Source organism: Chroicocephalus ridibundus, chromosome 2, assembly GCF_963924245.1.
Source record: "Chroicocephalus ridibundus chromosome 2, bChrRid1.1, whole genome shotgun sequence".
Lineage (NCBI taxonomy): Eukaryota > Metazoa > Chordata > Aves > Charadriiformes > Laridae > Chroicocephalus > Chroicocephalus ridibundus.
Window position 1 is genome coordinate 57,123,821 of NC_086285.1, and position 16,592 is coordinate 57,140,412.

Below are 16,592 nucleotides of genomic sequence, written 5' to 3' on the forward strand. Positions count from 1 at the left end.
AAAATAATAATAATTATTATAATAATAAAAATAGCTATTTTGTGTGCTGTAGCAGTTCTTGTATAGCTCACAATAAGTGCAGCTCTCAACCCCTCCCACACCCAACCACCCTCCCTTGCAAATATTTGTTAAATAAGGATTAGACAGGTCAGACACCATTGTAGTGCAAATAGTAAACGATTAAAAATTTTTTTTTTTACAAAATATAGAAATGTTTGGCTCCAGTAACTGGACAAACATGTTCCTTTCAAGTATCTCTCACTGAAGAATTTTTTTTAAAACAAGTTACTTCCATTTAAAAAAAGTCTTTCTGTTTTGTTTTTTTTTTTTCTTTCTTTCGCAGGTAAACAGTTTCAAACCAACTAGGTTGCATAGTTCTAACGTTGTAAGCACCTTTACAAAATGTAACTTTTATTCTTTCATTCGTTCTTTTTTATTCTGTTTTTTTCTTCATTTTTCTTTTTTCCTTTTTTCTTTTTTTTTTTTTTTGTAAATGTAGTGCAGAAGATGAAGGTGTATACACCTGCACAATATTGTCCCTTTACCAATGTTAAGGATATGTATGTGTATAGTGTGTGTATGTATAGAGATACGTATATAAATACATAGCCATATATATATACATGCAAACACTACACACCTACTCAGGTCCTCGGTAAATTTGGGGGGAAAGTGCCAGTGAATGTAGTGTTCATACACATGGCTTTTCAAGAAATTTCAATGACGTTTTGGACTTCGTCCAAATTGCTGCAGGTTAGATGAGCTGCTACCACGGCTTGAACTGGTGGGTAACTAAGGGAGGGAACATAACTCCCCTAGTAATAACTAATGTTTAATATACTATGTAATAAGATAAGGAGCATACTGAAAGGAAGGGGAAATCCCCAACCCATACCGCCATTCAGATGTATCTCATTCAAGCCCGGATTCATGAAGCTTTCTTCCTTTTTATAGCTGAAGTCTTTTCTGATCCTCCGTAAGTCTCTTTTTTTTTATTATTTTTTTATTCTGTTTTCTCTCTCTCTTTTGTTTTTGCTTTTATTTCCAATAATTATTTCATTCAAAAAAGGTTATACCATGTCTGGTCTTTCCTCTTCTTGGGCTTTTGATACATTTTCTTCTCAACGTAACGAGAAGGGTCTTGCACACACATGTGTCTATGAACAGCCACACTCCTCCACAATCATATTCTGTATGTCTTTCTTAATGATGTTCTGGCCATCGTCGTAGTAGAGCATGGACATGGGCCGCAACTTGGTGGGCACGCAACATGACTTGAGGTTGGCAAAGGGGCTATGGCCCCGCATGCGGTAATGGTTGATGACAGTGGAGTGGAAAGATAATGATGAACCAGATGTGCCTGCTATATGGCTGGGGCACTCTCCTTCGCAGTAGTTGGCATGATAACCTGTAGGTGCAATGATCCAGTCACTCCATCCTATGTCCTTGAAGCTGACAAAGAACTGCTTCTTGCAGCAGATGTTGACTTTGCCATCACACTCCAGGCCTCGTCTCCGCCGCCTGTGCTGGCGGTCCTCTGAGTGCCGGGCAAGCATCATCAGGAAGGGGCGATGTGATTGCTCCTTCTCCTCTTCTCCTGTAAATTCTCCGGCTTCCTTTTCTTTCCCTTCTCCATCATCTTCCTTTTTCTTCTTCTTGCCCAGTAGCACCAGGCTGGCTCCAGTCTCTTGGCATAGGTCACAGGCAATCCGCACATCCAAAGAGCTCTTGCCTTGGTCCAGGAGTCTCTGGACACTGCTGGAGACAGGGAAGATGTGCCAAGTGCTCTTACGGGTGTCCACTGCCTTTTCTGAAATCAAAGTCTCGCTCCTTTCACCTTTCAGCCCCCCATCCTCCATATCTTCTGGTCCTTCAGAGTTGCCTTTTGGCTGCCGCTGCTGTTGAAACAGGCGGATGGTGACTTTTGTCCTGCTCCGGTTGGCCTTGGAGACCTTCAGGAAGAGCCATACTTCAGCATGTTCCACCACTGACAATTCACTGCCTTCCTTGGAAATCTCAAAGTGCAACATTTTCTTGCCTGTGCCTGATTTGGTAAATGGAAACAGACAGGAAGAACTTGTTAGTATGTCTGCTTGCATTCTGTTAAAGAGCATTCTGTTACTGTCACCACAGGCATGAAGTTCCCTCAGTTTCCTACTTGGCTCTTTAAATTTTTATGATTCTTCTGTTCTAACCTTCCTTCACCTCATCTCCTCCTCAGTTTGTCTTTTGTGAAAATTCTCTCTTTAGAAAAATATTTCTTTGCCTGTTGTTTTCCAGTATCATATTTTAACCAAAGCATTTTATTACAGTAATGATACAGTCATTTATGTAAAGCATCTCATGGCAAATAAGCATCAGTGGCTGCTAAGAGTTCATTTGCCTAAGCTGTCTCTGTGATCACTGTTAGGTGAAAGGCAAAAATGCTTTTGTGACAACAGTCCATGACTATATGTACCACACACATGCAAATCTCTGCTTAATAGCTAAAGTTAGGGAGTGAGTTCCAGCCTTGCCAATTCTTTGGCAATACTTTGGAAATTATGTGGGAATGAGGTCTGCTCTTTCTCCCTCCATAAAATGCCATTCTTCATATGCATTTTAAAATGAGTTGTAAATGTCAATTGTTTCAAAAACAAAGAAATACTAAAATATGAGCCTCAGCTTCGAGAGGTTTGCAGAGTTATATTGTAAAGAATTGCAGAATTGCAGCAGGCAGACTCTTCATCCTGTGAGATGTTAGCTGTAGATCCTGTTCTTAATTTAACACACTGTACTTGCTGTGATTATAGTAATGGTGAATACACTGAGAAATGAGCTAAAGAACTGTATAATTATGGGGATGGTTCTCTGGCATAATTGTATCAACTTGCTGAGATGTCATGATGATAATTATGATGGTGAGGGGGTGTTTCTCTGATACAGAGCTCATATCCCTGGCAGAAGTTGGAATGAATAATGAGGGCTGTTTAATGATTTGATCACTAGAGCGTGAAAAAGTTAAGAGAGAATGAATTAGCTGGGGGGTAGTGGTCGTATTATTTTTTTTAAGAGAGGTAATTCTCTATTTTCCTGACAAAAGAAAAAGCCATGTTGGCACCTCTTGTTCTTTCTCAGCACGGAGGCCAGCATGGACTGGGGTCACAATTTGAAGTGCGCAGATATCTGACCTTAGTGAGACACTAACAGTATTCATAATTGTCAATTTGTCATTGATACTATTCTTGAGCTACCCACGGTGATTGACCCAATTCTCTGTGCAGCGGTTCTGCTTGTCAGGGAACCAGAACTTTGCACCCTAGAAAGGGCAAGTGGCAATCAAAACTGAAGTGACTGGATGCATACAGAAAAAATTGCTCTCGTGGCGGCAAGACTCTTCTCCTTGCTTCCCATTGCCATTGAACTCCACTAGCATGGGCTCCTTGACCACCTCCCTGTCCCCCCATTCTCAGGTGAAACAGAAGTGGGACAAAATCACAAGAGACATCTATCCTGTACTTACTTGCAAATTCAGGGGTTCCTAGTTTCTTAAGTCTGTAGGCAGGCTGTGCTGCCTTTTGAGCTACCTGTCACTTTCCTTCTCGGTGAAGTCCTGGCACTGACACATTCAGCTTTCCCTGGTGGCATTCCCAGGTCAGAGACAGACGTTTCTGAATTACAGTGGCCAAAGGGCACAGCATTTTGTTTTTGTTTTCCCTCTAAGTGAGGGTGTGAAATTGTAGACTTTAACTGTCACTGAGATAGGGAAACACATGGTTTGTGTTAACTGCTTCTCACAGAGTTCACTGATGCCAGTCTCCAAAGTGAGTTACATTAATTTCTCAGGGAGCTACATGACCCAGTGGGACTGTGCCTTAGAAAAGCAAGTGGCTTATAGAAAAGGCAGAGCAAGTTAACCAGTAGTGTGAAGCACGGTGGAGTTACTGTTTTTCTATTATTTTTTTAAATAAGATTCATTCAATAATGAATGGAAGTTCATTTGTCAGATCTTCCCAGCTAACACCTATTTTTTTCCATTCTGGAAATGGCAAAGCTGCCAGCTGTGTTGGAGCAGAGGGCAGGTGATAGACATTAATCCCACTCCTGCACGGGTTTCAGAGCACAAGATGTTCAATGACATTCCTCCAGGCCAAAGGAAGTCTGGTCCAAGAGATAGTTGCCTTGTAGGTAGGGATGTTTTAAAGAGTGTTCTGTACAAGAATGGATATTTCCAAGGCCTGCAAGGACCATCCATCCAGCCTGTGGCTTCATTCCCCCCCATCTCTCTTTTCTAAAGCAAGCTTCTAACTTTAGCTTATCCCTTTCCTAGGCACAGACCCAATAAACCCTTTCTGAGGGGGACCTGGGCTTCAGGGGAACCTGAAGGCAGGTCACCTGCCAGGAGGGGGTTGCTGCCTCCAAGACTCTCCATCCAACCCCTTCTGCTTGCAGTCCCTACCCAAGGAAACCTTGGCGAGGGGGTGGGAAAGATGGTTTAGAGCAAGCTGGAGAAATTGTTCTGGCACCAGCAGCCTCTTCCCAGCTGCTCTCTTTCCCCAGAGCTCACAGACTGGTGTGGGGAATAGGCATATATTGCTGGGAAGTGGAAAACTTACTCTGTGTTCCTGAGACACCAAGCTGGGTAGAGACAGCAGTTCTAGTGCTAGGAGGGATCCTGTGCACAAGCAGATCAGCCGTGCTGGACATGAATATGGAAAACTGGCGCATTCATGGTCTCCGAAAAAAGCAGGCAGGGTGTGCAGACCTGGCTGAACAGGGGAAGGAGCTCTATGGGCCATCTAATCAGAAAAGCCAGACAGCCCTGTGTTACAGAATAACCTAATGCTGTTAAGTGCTAATGCCTGATATTTCACATTTTGTTATTTCCATGCTAGTGGAGTTGAAAATAGTTATGAAAGTGACGTATCTCCAACAGTAAATATTCATATTACCTTATGCACTGGCCAGAAGTGTAGCAATGCAGCCACTCTTTTTGACAGATATTACATGAAAGAAACAGGACCTCAAGAACTCTCTTAATTAGTTTTTCATATGTTCCTGTATGTGCGAAAGTTGAATTCTTCCTCATTAGTAAAAATATTAGAATAGTATGGTGAAAGTTCCCGAATACTTGCTTTTTCTTCACTTGAGGAAAGTGAGCTTGAGCAAGGTAGCATAAGACATGTCCTTATACAGGGATAACAGCCTCCCTGTAGATTGTTAGCTACAAAAACAGCCTCTCTGGATGTGGCTAGCTACATTTTCACACACGAATGGTCAATTCAGATCCTAAAGAAAAAAGATGCAGGAAGCTTACGTAAGCCTAATATTTCTGGACGAAACAAAATTCTGAGTCCTCAAACCTGCATAGCTAATAAAAGGTTTTAATAGCAATTAGAAAAAACCTTTCCCTTTCACAGATCTTTTTAGAAGGAGACTGGGAATGGTGCAAAGTTGGGGATAAAAAGCATGCTTTCACATTCGGAAAACACGAAGCTTTTCTGAATTCTCTCCACATTCACAAATGGTTTGTTACGATCGCATGGCACAAATGCTACGAATCCTGAAGTCTTTACGAGGTCACTATGCTCAGACAAGCTCATTTTGAAATCAGAGTTTGGCCTGTGCTAAAACTGAATTGAGATATTTGGATCTGGCTTATTATAATTACACATTCACTTTATAACAGGATCTTTATTTCCAAAAGGTACAGTGCTACAATAAAATAAATTCTTCCAAAAAATCGCTGTATTTCATTTTCTCCAAATATTGCTTAGGGATTTAGCAGACTTTCCTTTTTGGTCTAAGTTAATGACCAGGTTCAAAGCTTTGGAAATATATACTGTTCGTCTAACTGAAAGTAAAAAGGAGGCCTTCCTGAAAGTTGGGGATGGTATCGCTTCCATAATTATACTTTGTTTATCCTCTTGTACTGCCTTTTCATCTGCCACAGCTGATTTGCAAGGGTCTTTTTCCATTTCTAATCATCCTGCTCCTCCTGCCTGACTCCTGTGGAAAGACCCACAGCCCAACAGTGGTAATGCCTTCATCACTTCCATGCTCATATAAACGGCGATGTCAACAGCCTGGATTGTTATCATAGCAGAAAGCAGCTGAAAAAGGAGACAAGGGATTCTCTTGGGCCCCCTTTGATTGCTTTTCCTCATCTCCCCTTCCCAAAGCCTTGGAGAGGCCACCTCTCTGCTTTAGTGCTGAGCAAAGTCCCTTCCAGGAAGAGGGCTGCGATGCCGAGGGAGCAGTCTAGCAGTGCGAGTGACACTGGCAAATGCTGTGAGAAATGGTTAAAAATACAAGCCCTAAGAAGTAGTGCATATATGGTAAAAGGTTTAATGGAAGGAGTTACTGAATGGAAAGTGTAGCATCAGTATATATAGCATGAGAGTTTGCTCATATCTGTTTTTCTCTTCAGTGGTGCTCATACACCTTTTTAGGAGAGAAACCTGACCATGCGAACAGAGGGGCGCCGGCACAGGTACCCTCCTCTCCACCTCTGGAAGGGCTGTTTGGGGCTCACGCGCTCGGTACCCACTCCCAAGCGGTACTTGGTGACTGGCGTGGTGCAGGAGAGCATGGAGGGATCGGCAGAGCCCTTGCGGGCCCAGGCATGGGGAGACTGGCGGGGGCAACCCTGCGTGGGGTAGCTCATGGCTGGGCTGGTGGCAGGAGCCTGTGGCTCCGGTGTGCTCTTCTTCTGAGGCTAAGGATCCTTCCTTCAGTATCGTCAGCTTTAAGGCTTTAACTATGCAGTCGAAGCTCATTTATTTGCAATTTGCAGCGGAATTCAAACGGAGCCCTGTTAGTTCAAGCTATATACAGATACTAAGTAGGGTCTAAGCTATACAATTAAGAGGATCTTTTTTTGAGTAAAATGCTAGGATACTTAAAAGGACCTTTTTTTTCTTTTTAAACTATATGCTGTTAAATGATTAAGGCTGATTTTTTCATAATGAAAGTGATTATCCTTTCTGACATTATAATATGACTTATTCTTAATTCCTCTTAATACGCAGTATTTAAATTTTCATTTGAAAAATGCTCACTGTGTAAGACGGTGCTGTTACTTTAAATTTCCATGCTTCACCGCTGCTTAATTTTGAACCTTTTTACGTTATACTGTAAGTGAACTGTTTTTCCATACAAAGCAAGCTTTTTTTTCCTTTTTTAGTTGCTAACTTTACTACTGCCTATGTTTAGATTTGGGGGAATTTGTACTGCGTGCCAATCTGCAATTACATTCAAAAGCATCCTTCTCTTTACTTCTCATTTCCGTTCCCCAGGAGACAGAAAAAAATAGGTTACTAGAAAGGTTCCTCTAAAGAGAGTGAAGAGAAGAGCATGGTTATTGAGAGATAATTGCTCAAAATGTTTACTAATGAGTGACCACTGGAGTTAGATGAATTGTTCACCACGTAGAATTTATTCAGTGAATTTAGCACTGTTATCCCCTAGGCAGACTGATTATTACAAATGTGTTACTACCGCGACTACACAGTAGCCGTTTCTGTGAATGCATTTCAGCCTATGGATCACTGGCAAACAATTTATTCTAACTAGTCATTACCCCTCATATGACTGGTCATCCAGGTTTCGTACTTTTGTTCCTGGTCCCTGACTGCCTGACTGTTGCCTCTCAGTAAGGGCACAATGACACAAATAACAAACACCTTATCTTTATGTTCACATACCCTTTGCTGCCAGCAAAAGGAGATTTTTGTTGTAAGAAAAATTGAACCAAAAAAGAAAACCAGGAAAAAGAACTATTCCCCAAGCATTCGTGGGGGAAAAAGCAGCAGCAACCTTATTTAAATACCTTTTCTTGAAAAGTTAACCCAAAGGGGCATTGACAAGGTCATTCAGAATGTGAAATAATTCAGTTCTGGTGAACCTTGACTCTCCTCTGCTATTTTGTCAGGAGGGAAGCACTTTACATCCACAGCCTTGAGTTCTTTCCAAATTGAAAGCCCTTCCCCCACATGACTTTAAATATTCAGAAACAAAAAAGGTGTTTGTTTGGTTGAAGTTTTTTGTTACTTGATTTTTGCATTTACTTCTAAAATAGCTCAAGCAAAGTTTAGGGTCACTTGTACCAATAACATATTTCAAGGTAAAACCAATATCAATTAGTTATCTTTCATAAGAGAGAGAGTAATTTTTTGTACATACTTGTAATAATTTGTTGTAAATTCTAAAATTAATTGGATCAGAAGCTACCAGTCTGTTTTCATTAAAATATTTAATTTCTATGCACTAAGGCCCAAATCCCAAGCCCACTGAAATGAATAGCAAAACTTCCAATTGCTTCCAGTAGCCTAAGCTTCAATCTTGCACTAAAATCAATCTTGCAAAGCTCTGTTGCTTTAAATGAGTTTGCCTTTCCGTAGCCATATAGGCATATCTATATATAAGAACTCCTCAGCATGAATCATTTACACATATGCAGTGTAGATACATCCTGCACACAGGAGAGCACACGGATGCACATACCTATCTGCAGGAACCTATTCATATTACAGTGATGCAGGTACAGCTACATAAGCATGCCTGCCTTGGCGTACCCGTACATACGGATATACATACGCTTATACACACCTACAGGCAAATGCATATTCTAATATTCGCAACTGCATTTGCATACAAAACTGCATGCATGACTACATGCACGGAGATGGACACATGCAGTATTTTCTCTCTCTCGGGTATCTTTTTCTAAATTGGTTCCCACCTTCTTAGATTCGCCTGTGCTTTCTCAAGTTCTTCTCAAACCGGACAGCCTCCCTGAATTCTCACATTTTGTTACAATGAAACAGATTAATACAGAATGGCTTTCTTCTTCTGGAAGTAACTTGCTTTCATTTGCTGAACTTGAAATCTTTGATGTAGTATGCCAAAGCAAAAAAAAAAAAAAATCAAGGGGAAATAGGCTTGTTTTCTAAAAGCCAAGGAGACTGCATTAAAAAAAGATGTGAGAAAATCAGCTCAGATGATGATTCACGGTCACATTTCTCAGTATCTTGTAAAAAATAATAATGATAATTTCTGATCTCTCTAGATTTCCAGAACTTCTAGCATCCATCAGTTTATCTTTTTCCCCTTTGCCTCTTTCCTTCCTGCATTATTTTACTTACAGTCTTCCACTCCAGTGAATCTCTGCCTTTTAAATAAACTAGAAGAGAGAAACAAGAGCTCCACTCAGAGAAGCTACAGATAAGCATAAAGATCTCTGGGATTCAGGATCCAATTAGGCAAAATAGGAGCTTGCAGGAAGGTTGCCTTGTGTGGAGCAAAAAGCCTTTGGAGTGTGCCCTCTCGTGGTCGTTCTTTATTCAGCACGGATAGCTGTACCATTAAATACATTTGCTTTCAAAAGAAAATTGATGAAATGATTTAAAGAGGCAGAAGCGACCCATCCTTTTTTTCCTCCTGAACTGCCAGCCTGGATGTATACAGTAGGTGTCTTCCTAGGAAAAGGCGTGTGTGCACGTGTAGCTGCACATGAAAGTAGGCATCACGTGCTCAAGTCAGTTCACCTTGAATTTAGTATTAAGTGATACAAAAAGGTAGGAATGGTCTAAATAGCTGACAGACTTCTCATTTTTTTCCTGACAGCTCTCCTAATGATAAACCTTTGGATTTCAGTATTTCCATCCAGTAATTCCTATCACCTTCTCGGGGGCTGGTCTTAGCAACCCATTTCATTGGTAGTTTAGTTGCCAGGATCAAATTCACTTGGCAAAATCCCAGGTTTGCCTAATAAGCTATCTATTTAAAATAATGAACGAGTTAGTAGCCGACCATATTTTATGAGTATTGGGTATCTCCATTATAGAATCTGTTAGATTTGCTTGTCAAAAAATTATATGACCCCTCTCCTCAAAAGACTATTTTTAAGACCTTGAAGTAACCCACAGAGCTCTGGCACAGCTACCCTTGTAGCAGAACTAATCGAGGTTAGTAATCTTAGTTTGATATGCAAGTAGAAAATAATTTTCATGTTTTACTTGTAAGAGTGCCAAAGGACAGTAGGGTGCATTTGTAAACTTTTGCCCAATACTCAACGATCATTAATTTTGTAAAGATCTGCCTGGATTTGTTAGCTGTGAAAACTACCTGCCAGCTATTTTGCTGATTTCCTGGACATAACTACACCTGTGCTTCAGACAAGTTCACTGCATTTAGTTTCCCCTCTAATTGTCTGAAGCCTGTGCTCATTTGAATTTTGTTCTATTTTAGAAAATTGCGGTCTCAAGCCAGAGTCATGTGCACAGGGCACTGTTTGTTCACTCACTCCATTTCATTGTATGTCTGAGGATACGGCTGTTGAAAGATGGAAATACTACTTTTTTATGAAGGCAAGTAGTAAATGTGGCTTCTGAAAGGTAGGGGGAATGGCTGGTTTATGTCAAGTCATACCCAAAGGAACAAAAAGCCTAAAGTCTTATTTCTCTTTCCATAGCCCTTTATTGGATACGACGTGAGATGTTTCCATGGATTTTCATTGATTTCCTATTGCCCTCTTTTGAGGCAGAGTGAGTTTCACGTTGAAAGCAGGAAGAACATTAACCTGACTGTGAGGGGAACATGTTTATTCTCCTGCTTGGTGTTTTAAACTTATCCATACTCATCCCAGTTCCCACAGAGTGAACAGTGAGGACTGTCCATGTGGCTATATTCTATTCCTGTCTTTTTAACTCATACTTCCTATATGACATGTCACTCGCCTTCTTTTTGCCTCACTTTCTTCGACAGGAAAAACAATACTGCTTTAATATTTGACACAGTACCGCTGATGCCTGAGTGGAAGAGATCCTAGGTAGAGTTTTACTTAAGTTGTTGCAGCATTGGCACCTGTAAAGTGGGGTAGATCCTCTGATGTTAGCAAGACACCAAATATGAATGGCTATAGATGAAAAATATGTTTTGGCAGTCTGAAGTTACTCCACAGAGTGGAGTTATCATTTCCATTATAAGCCCAAACCATAGAGCTTGGTTTCTAGGTTGCTAATTGCTCCTCCCTCCTCCCAAATCAAAGCCTAGCAGGTATGGGAAAAAGGGCCAGAGGAGCCCTCCTGCCTTGGCTTTCAGGACAGGCTTAGCATGAAGGTGGAGAACAGCAGCAGGGAAGAAAATGCAAGGGAACACAGCAGATGCCCCGTCCTTCAGCTGCGCAACTCCATAGCATAAGTCTTCTTAAATTAATTTGGCTAGCAGTGGTAGGACAACGCTATGTAAATCAAACTAAGTGACGTGTTAGTGTTGGGTAGTTTGTGGCGGGGGGGATCAGTGGCTGGACTATTGGCCAGCGTGTGGGCAATGGCACGATTTTCGCTGCTCACGTGACCCCGAGAGCCAATGGCTTCAGGAGCCGCTGTCGGAGGGTGTCGTACTGAGTAGGCATATATCAAATTCCAAATTCCTTTGTGTCAGAGCTCAGGAGAGACAATAATGTGTTTACAAATGATTGGGACTCACACAGTGAAGAGAAACCACTGCTCATGCCATATGTGTTTCACTGTGCTCAGAGCAAGCTGCTGAAAACCAGGTGGGGAATCCGACTCATAGACAGCTTAAAGTTTTCCTTGCTTTTAAAAACTCACTTCTAAACTAACATTGAGCCTCCCCTGCTTCTAATGACCACTGGCATTGACACCTTCTGCCTGCTTTCTGAAGTGGAGGGGATGGAAAAAACCAAAAAGCCTGAGCTTTCATACTGAAAGAACTGATAATGTGTATATTGACAAGGACTCCAAAGGCAAGGGCTCCTTGTACAGTTGGAAATCGGACAGCCAGCAGGAATGTCTGCTCTTAAAAGCATGCACACTTCTTGTGCATGGCTTCCCTGCAAACAGAACATCTGAGTCAACAGGTTTTCAGGACTGGAAACTCTGAGTGTTGTCTTAATTGTTTATACTGCTGCAGCAAACTTTTAAACAAAAATGCTTGGAGTTCCTTTGCATACTTTGCCTACCATATGCTGTACCAAACAAAACAATGACATTCTTTTAAAACCGTCTTGGCAACAGGAAAAATGCTTTGGCTAGACAGCATCATAAAAAGTTGCTGTTAGTTAGATGATAGTGTTATTGCAAGAGACTTCTATTGATGCATGTATAAACATACTCGCATATACTAACAGATAAATATGCACATACATATACATTGAATTAAAACGGGTTCTGGTCCTGTTCACGTAGGAGCAAGACAGTAAAGAACAACTTCAGAGCTGTTTCCTATAGGCAGTCGATGTGAGTCTTAAGTCATTACTTAGTAAATATCTGTATTCTGAGCTCTTACTGCATAAGAGTTAGGGAAAACAGAACTGTGAAAGAGTTCAAAATACACCCTACCAAGGTTGCATTTTTTTGGCAGGAGCGTTCTAGGAACAGAATCTTTTTTTTTCCAGTATGCAAGAAGTCTGCATTACAAATTGGATCAGCTACAGCAACTTGTCCGGTTCTATTGAAGTCATCTGACAGTCCCTGCAACTCTTTATTGCCGAAGATGCTGTGTTAAATTAAAAAAAAAACAACAACAAAAAGCCAAAAAAGCCCTCTCGCTTCTAAAAGTTAAATCTGCTTCATCTGATTTTATAACTTCCACTGTAATTTTTACATGAAAGGGTTGTTTCTCAAGTGGTTTGCAGCTCACTTTCTGTCTTGACAAACTCCCCCAAAGGCTTCAGCCCTCTTTCTTTCACCATTAGCTCTGCAATCCAGTACTTTACTGCAAGTACTCTGGCTTCACAGGCACAGTTTGGAGGACCCCGCTGCAGCCTGACTTTCTGCTCAAGATTGGTTAGAGAGCTTCCTCCCTGTGTGGCTGTCTGTGCTTAGCAAGTGTAAGCTGTGGCCAACACTAAGTGAGAAAAATCAAATTCCTTCAGAGTCCCGTCCCCCCATCCCATTCCTCCTTCTCCCTTCCCCCAGGTCTCATCCTACAACCTTGCAGAAAACATTATTGCTGAGGAGAAGAAAAGAAGTTAATTGCAGTTCTGTCATAAAGGATATTTTACAGTTTTGTTTTTCAAGCACTCACCTGATTCCGCAAAAGTGATGATTTCTGAGGTTTGCTCCACAACTTCATTCATTTCAGCTCTTCTTCCAACATCATCCTCTATTTCCACATAACCATCCTCTCCCACCTTTCCCACGTGGAGTTTTTTGATGGCATTTAAAAGTGCTGCCTTGGGCACCGGCTGGGTGATATTAGGTCTGTCCCTCAAGTGCAACATGTTCAGTATGTGCTTCTTTACTGCTTCCACCATCTCAGGCTGTGAGCTGGGCACATCCTTTGAGAGCGTGGCGAGGGCACATGATGGACAGTCAGTGACTGAACTGTGCCCCTCCGATCCTGGGGTTGGGGAACTCCTCACTATAATCCAGCAAAGCACCAACAAAAATCCTCTCTTCCAAAGCAAAGGCATCCTGGCAGCAAAAGTTGTTGTGATTCCCTTTTTAAAAGGCCCTGCTTTTCCTCCCCCTTCACGCACAGTTTTTTTGGGGCTGGTTTGGTTTGTTTGTTTGTTTGTTTGTTTTTCCTTCTCTTCAGCAAATTCTCTGGAACAAGAACCAAAAGTTTTCTGTGAAGTTTTGTTTGCAGGTTCCCTCTCTGAATGCAATAAGTGCTGTAGATGTTTGTGGCTGTCAGGGAGAAGAGTTCTGACTCTGTCTCAGAGTAGGAGAGAGACACAGAGAGAGGGAGAGAGAGAGAGAGGACGGATTGGCCTAAAGTGAGTGAGTGAATGAGAGAGGGAGGGAGTTTTGTCTGTGAGTAAAGGCTATGATTAGGAAGGGGGAGGAACAGGCAGGCTGGCTTCCTTATGCTCATTGCTCCCCTAACACACACCTCTTCAAATATCACTACTCGTGGTTTCTGCCCTCCCCCCTTTTCTAAAATCTCTTTTCATTCCTGTAAATTTACTCTTTTTTTCTTTTTCTTTTTTCTCTCTGTTTGACCCTCCTGGCTCCCCCCCCCCCCTTTTTTTCCCTTTTTTCTTTTTTTTTTTTTGTTTTGTTTGTTTTATTCCTTCAACAGTATCACTGGCTTAACTAAACAGAGGAAACATGAATGAATGAAAAGAGTGAAACCTTTTATTAAGGAGCACCTTGCTCTTGGTCCTGCCTGGTATTGTTAGGGATAGCAGGAGATGCTAGATAGCTTGTGAATGAGATGGGGATGAGGGTAGGGGCTCTGAATATTTTGGACAGAACATTATTCTGCCTTGAGTAGAAGAGAAAAGATCTTTTCTGCTCACTTCTAAATGCTGGAGGTTATCAACACTGGCAAGAGATCTGACAGGGGCAAAATAACACCGTTGTTTGGAGGGCTATATAATATATCATACAGTCTCCAGCTGCAGTACGCGGTCAGGCACTGAAAGCATAAGCAGGAGTTGGTACGGCACATATCTGTGACATGCTAAGGTAGTGCCCTCGCACCAGAAATATCCCTACTTCTATGCTAGTCTGTGCCTAGAAGTTCTTGGGCAGATATATTTAGGTTTGGGGTTAATCAAGTAGTGTCTGAAAAATGCTTTGAAGGTGAAAAGTGTTACATGCCATCTGGCCAAATCATACTTGCTCCTGACTCAGGCAAATCCCTCATCTATGCCAATAATAATTCTGTCTGAGTGAAGGCTGAGTAAGATCTTCTACATTTGGGTCATTGTTATTAGAAGGCACTTTTTGTTTCATTCATTTAAACCACACAGAGCAATCATAATATTAGAATAAGACATCGGGAGTGAAAGGCTATCTAAAACACTGCTCGGAGCCAGAGTTTCAACCAGTGTTGGTAGACTCTGGCCACTTTATGCCCAGGAGGGTTGTGCTCTGCAGTGAAAAGGTATTCCCTGTGTCACTGCCATGGCTTCATGTCACCTTCACATTCTGTAGCTTCTCCATTCTGTTCCTTACCTAGCAAGGGTGAAGTTAGCAAACTCCCTCACATTTGAACTTGGTAATGGAAAATGAGAAAACTACAGCTGATAGACTCTAACTTTTGAGATTCTTCCCCTCCAGACTTTGACTTGTACAGATTTTCTTAGAACACCTTCTGGTTTTTTAGTATTTACCCTCATCCTTTACCTTTCTTTCATTCTCTCTCTCACACACCTCTGTCTTCTCAGGTGTGCTTACCTCCTACCCAGCAAATAGGCACTTTCACTCTATTACCATCAGCCATTGTATTTTAGTGGAAAGGAGTAATTTATAAATATAAGCATTGTAAGGTCTCTAATTTCCATGAGATGACTACAGGCACATGGGCTGACAGACAGGCAAAGAATTATAGTTAGAGTAAATGAAACATACAGAAGTAATTGAACAATCAACCAAAGTTTTACAAATGTTATATATTGCAAGTCCTTTTCAATTAAGCTCTTTTATAAGTCTTTCACTGTTATAAGGCATCCACAGTACACCCTCATCTGCGTTTTACTGACCTCAGTTGCTATACTGTTATATACTGTTACACTTATGGGTCTGTCAGCATTATAAACCCTGCAGTCATTCTTATAAACACATCTTTGTAACACAAACCTCGCTATAATACATCTAAATTTCTTGGATCTTGTGAACAGCCCAAAGTCTGCTGTAATTATACGAAGTCTGAAAGTCAGCTTGAAATAGAACTAAAAGTTTAATTGGATGAAAAAATAATTTCAGATGAAAATATGCATTCATGATTAGATGTACTAACAGATGACATAATTAAAGGGGTTATTTATAGTTCTAATATAGCACCTATCCCAACAGTGTCTGATGAAAACTAAGGTATAGGCATAAATCAATATAAAATACAGATAAGTATATTTGGGTCCTTGCTGTGGGGTATACGTTGCTTGCCATACATAACAGGTACGCATATCACAGACAATCTCTATTACATATAGGTATAACATATTTTACGTGCATGCCATGATGATGACAGATTTAACATTAAAGCATAACTTTCTAAAGATCAGTTTTCTAAAAGCGAGTCTGCTGATACCGCTGATATATAGTTCATTTGTACTTACATACATACATACATATATATGTACAAAAATACATTAGCGTTTGAGTAGATATAGAAATGGTGGTTCAGACTCTTTCTATAAAAATTACCTGAGCTGCAAAGCTCTGCATATGCATTCATTCAATAAAGCCCTGACAGTATGCAACAGCATGCACAGGAATTAAAAGTTTCAGTTTTAAAAGAAAAAAGCTGATTTAAAGTTTTACCTCTCTAGTCCTGACTCTCAGAAGGAGACTGCTGTATTGTGCATTAAGAACTGCTGAAGTTCCTCTTTGTGGTATTTATAATGCGAAGCTTTATACTGTACTTCTCATGTGTACACTCACATATAATGTCTGTCAAAAGTAAGTGGGCCGGATCACTGTGCTGGATTGGTTAATCCTGTTACATCAGCAATTGACTGTTTTTCCTGTATGAGACATACTTCTGGTAATTATCTAATGGAAACTCCTAATTGTCTAGCATGACAAAATACCGTGGATTCAACTTGTAGTGGTGATCTCTGTATCCATTTAAAGAATAGAACTTAAAATCAGACTGAAAGCAAACATTATGAGTCAGGAAGACACACTCCAACT

At 41.0% G+C, this 16,592-nt stretch overlaps 1 protein-coding gene across 2 annotated transcripts; it reads right to left on the minus strand.

The window, feature by feature from the left end:
- Window positions 1-474: 474 nt before the first annotated feature.
- Window positions 475-16,279, minus strand: INHBA (inhibin subunit beta A). Of its 2 annotated transcripts, XM_063325605.1 has the most exons (3): window positions 16,221-16,279; window positions 13,033-13,553; window positions 475-2,044 (listed from the first exon to the last, which is right to left on the minus strand). In XM_063325605.1, exons 2-3 carry the CDS (start codon window positions 13,418-13,420, stop codon window positions 1,158-1,160), a joined length of 1,275 nt encoding a protein of 424 aa, XP_063181675.1. In that variant the 5' UTR covers window positions 13,421-13,553; window positions 16,221-16,279; the 3' UTR covers window positions 475-1,157. The 2 variants fall into 2 exon arrangements, with proteins under 2 accessions (XP_063181675.1, XP_063181676.1); XM_063325606.1 differs by lacking the exon at window positions 16,221-16,279 and having other exon boundaries at window positions 13,033-13,570.
- Window positions 16,280-16,592: the final 313 nt, after the last annotated feature.

What these genes read in the sequence shown, in the direction of transcription:
- INHBA (XM_063325605.1), bottom strand. Translation starts at nt 13,420, where the DNA reads ATGCCTTTGCTTTGGAAGAGAGGATTTTTGTTGGTGCTTTGCTGGATT. An exon ending in CATCACTTTTGCGGAATCAG is followed by an intron (nt 2,045 to 13,032) that starts GTGAGTGCTTGA and finishes TTACCAAATCAG; the next exon opens with GCACAGGCAAGAAAATGTTG.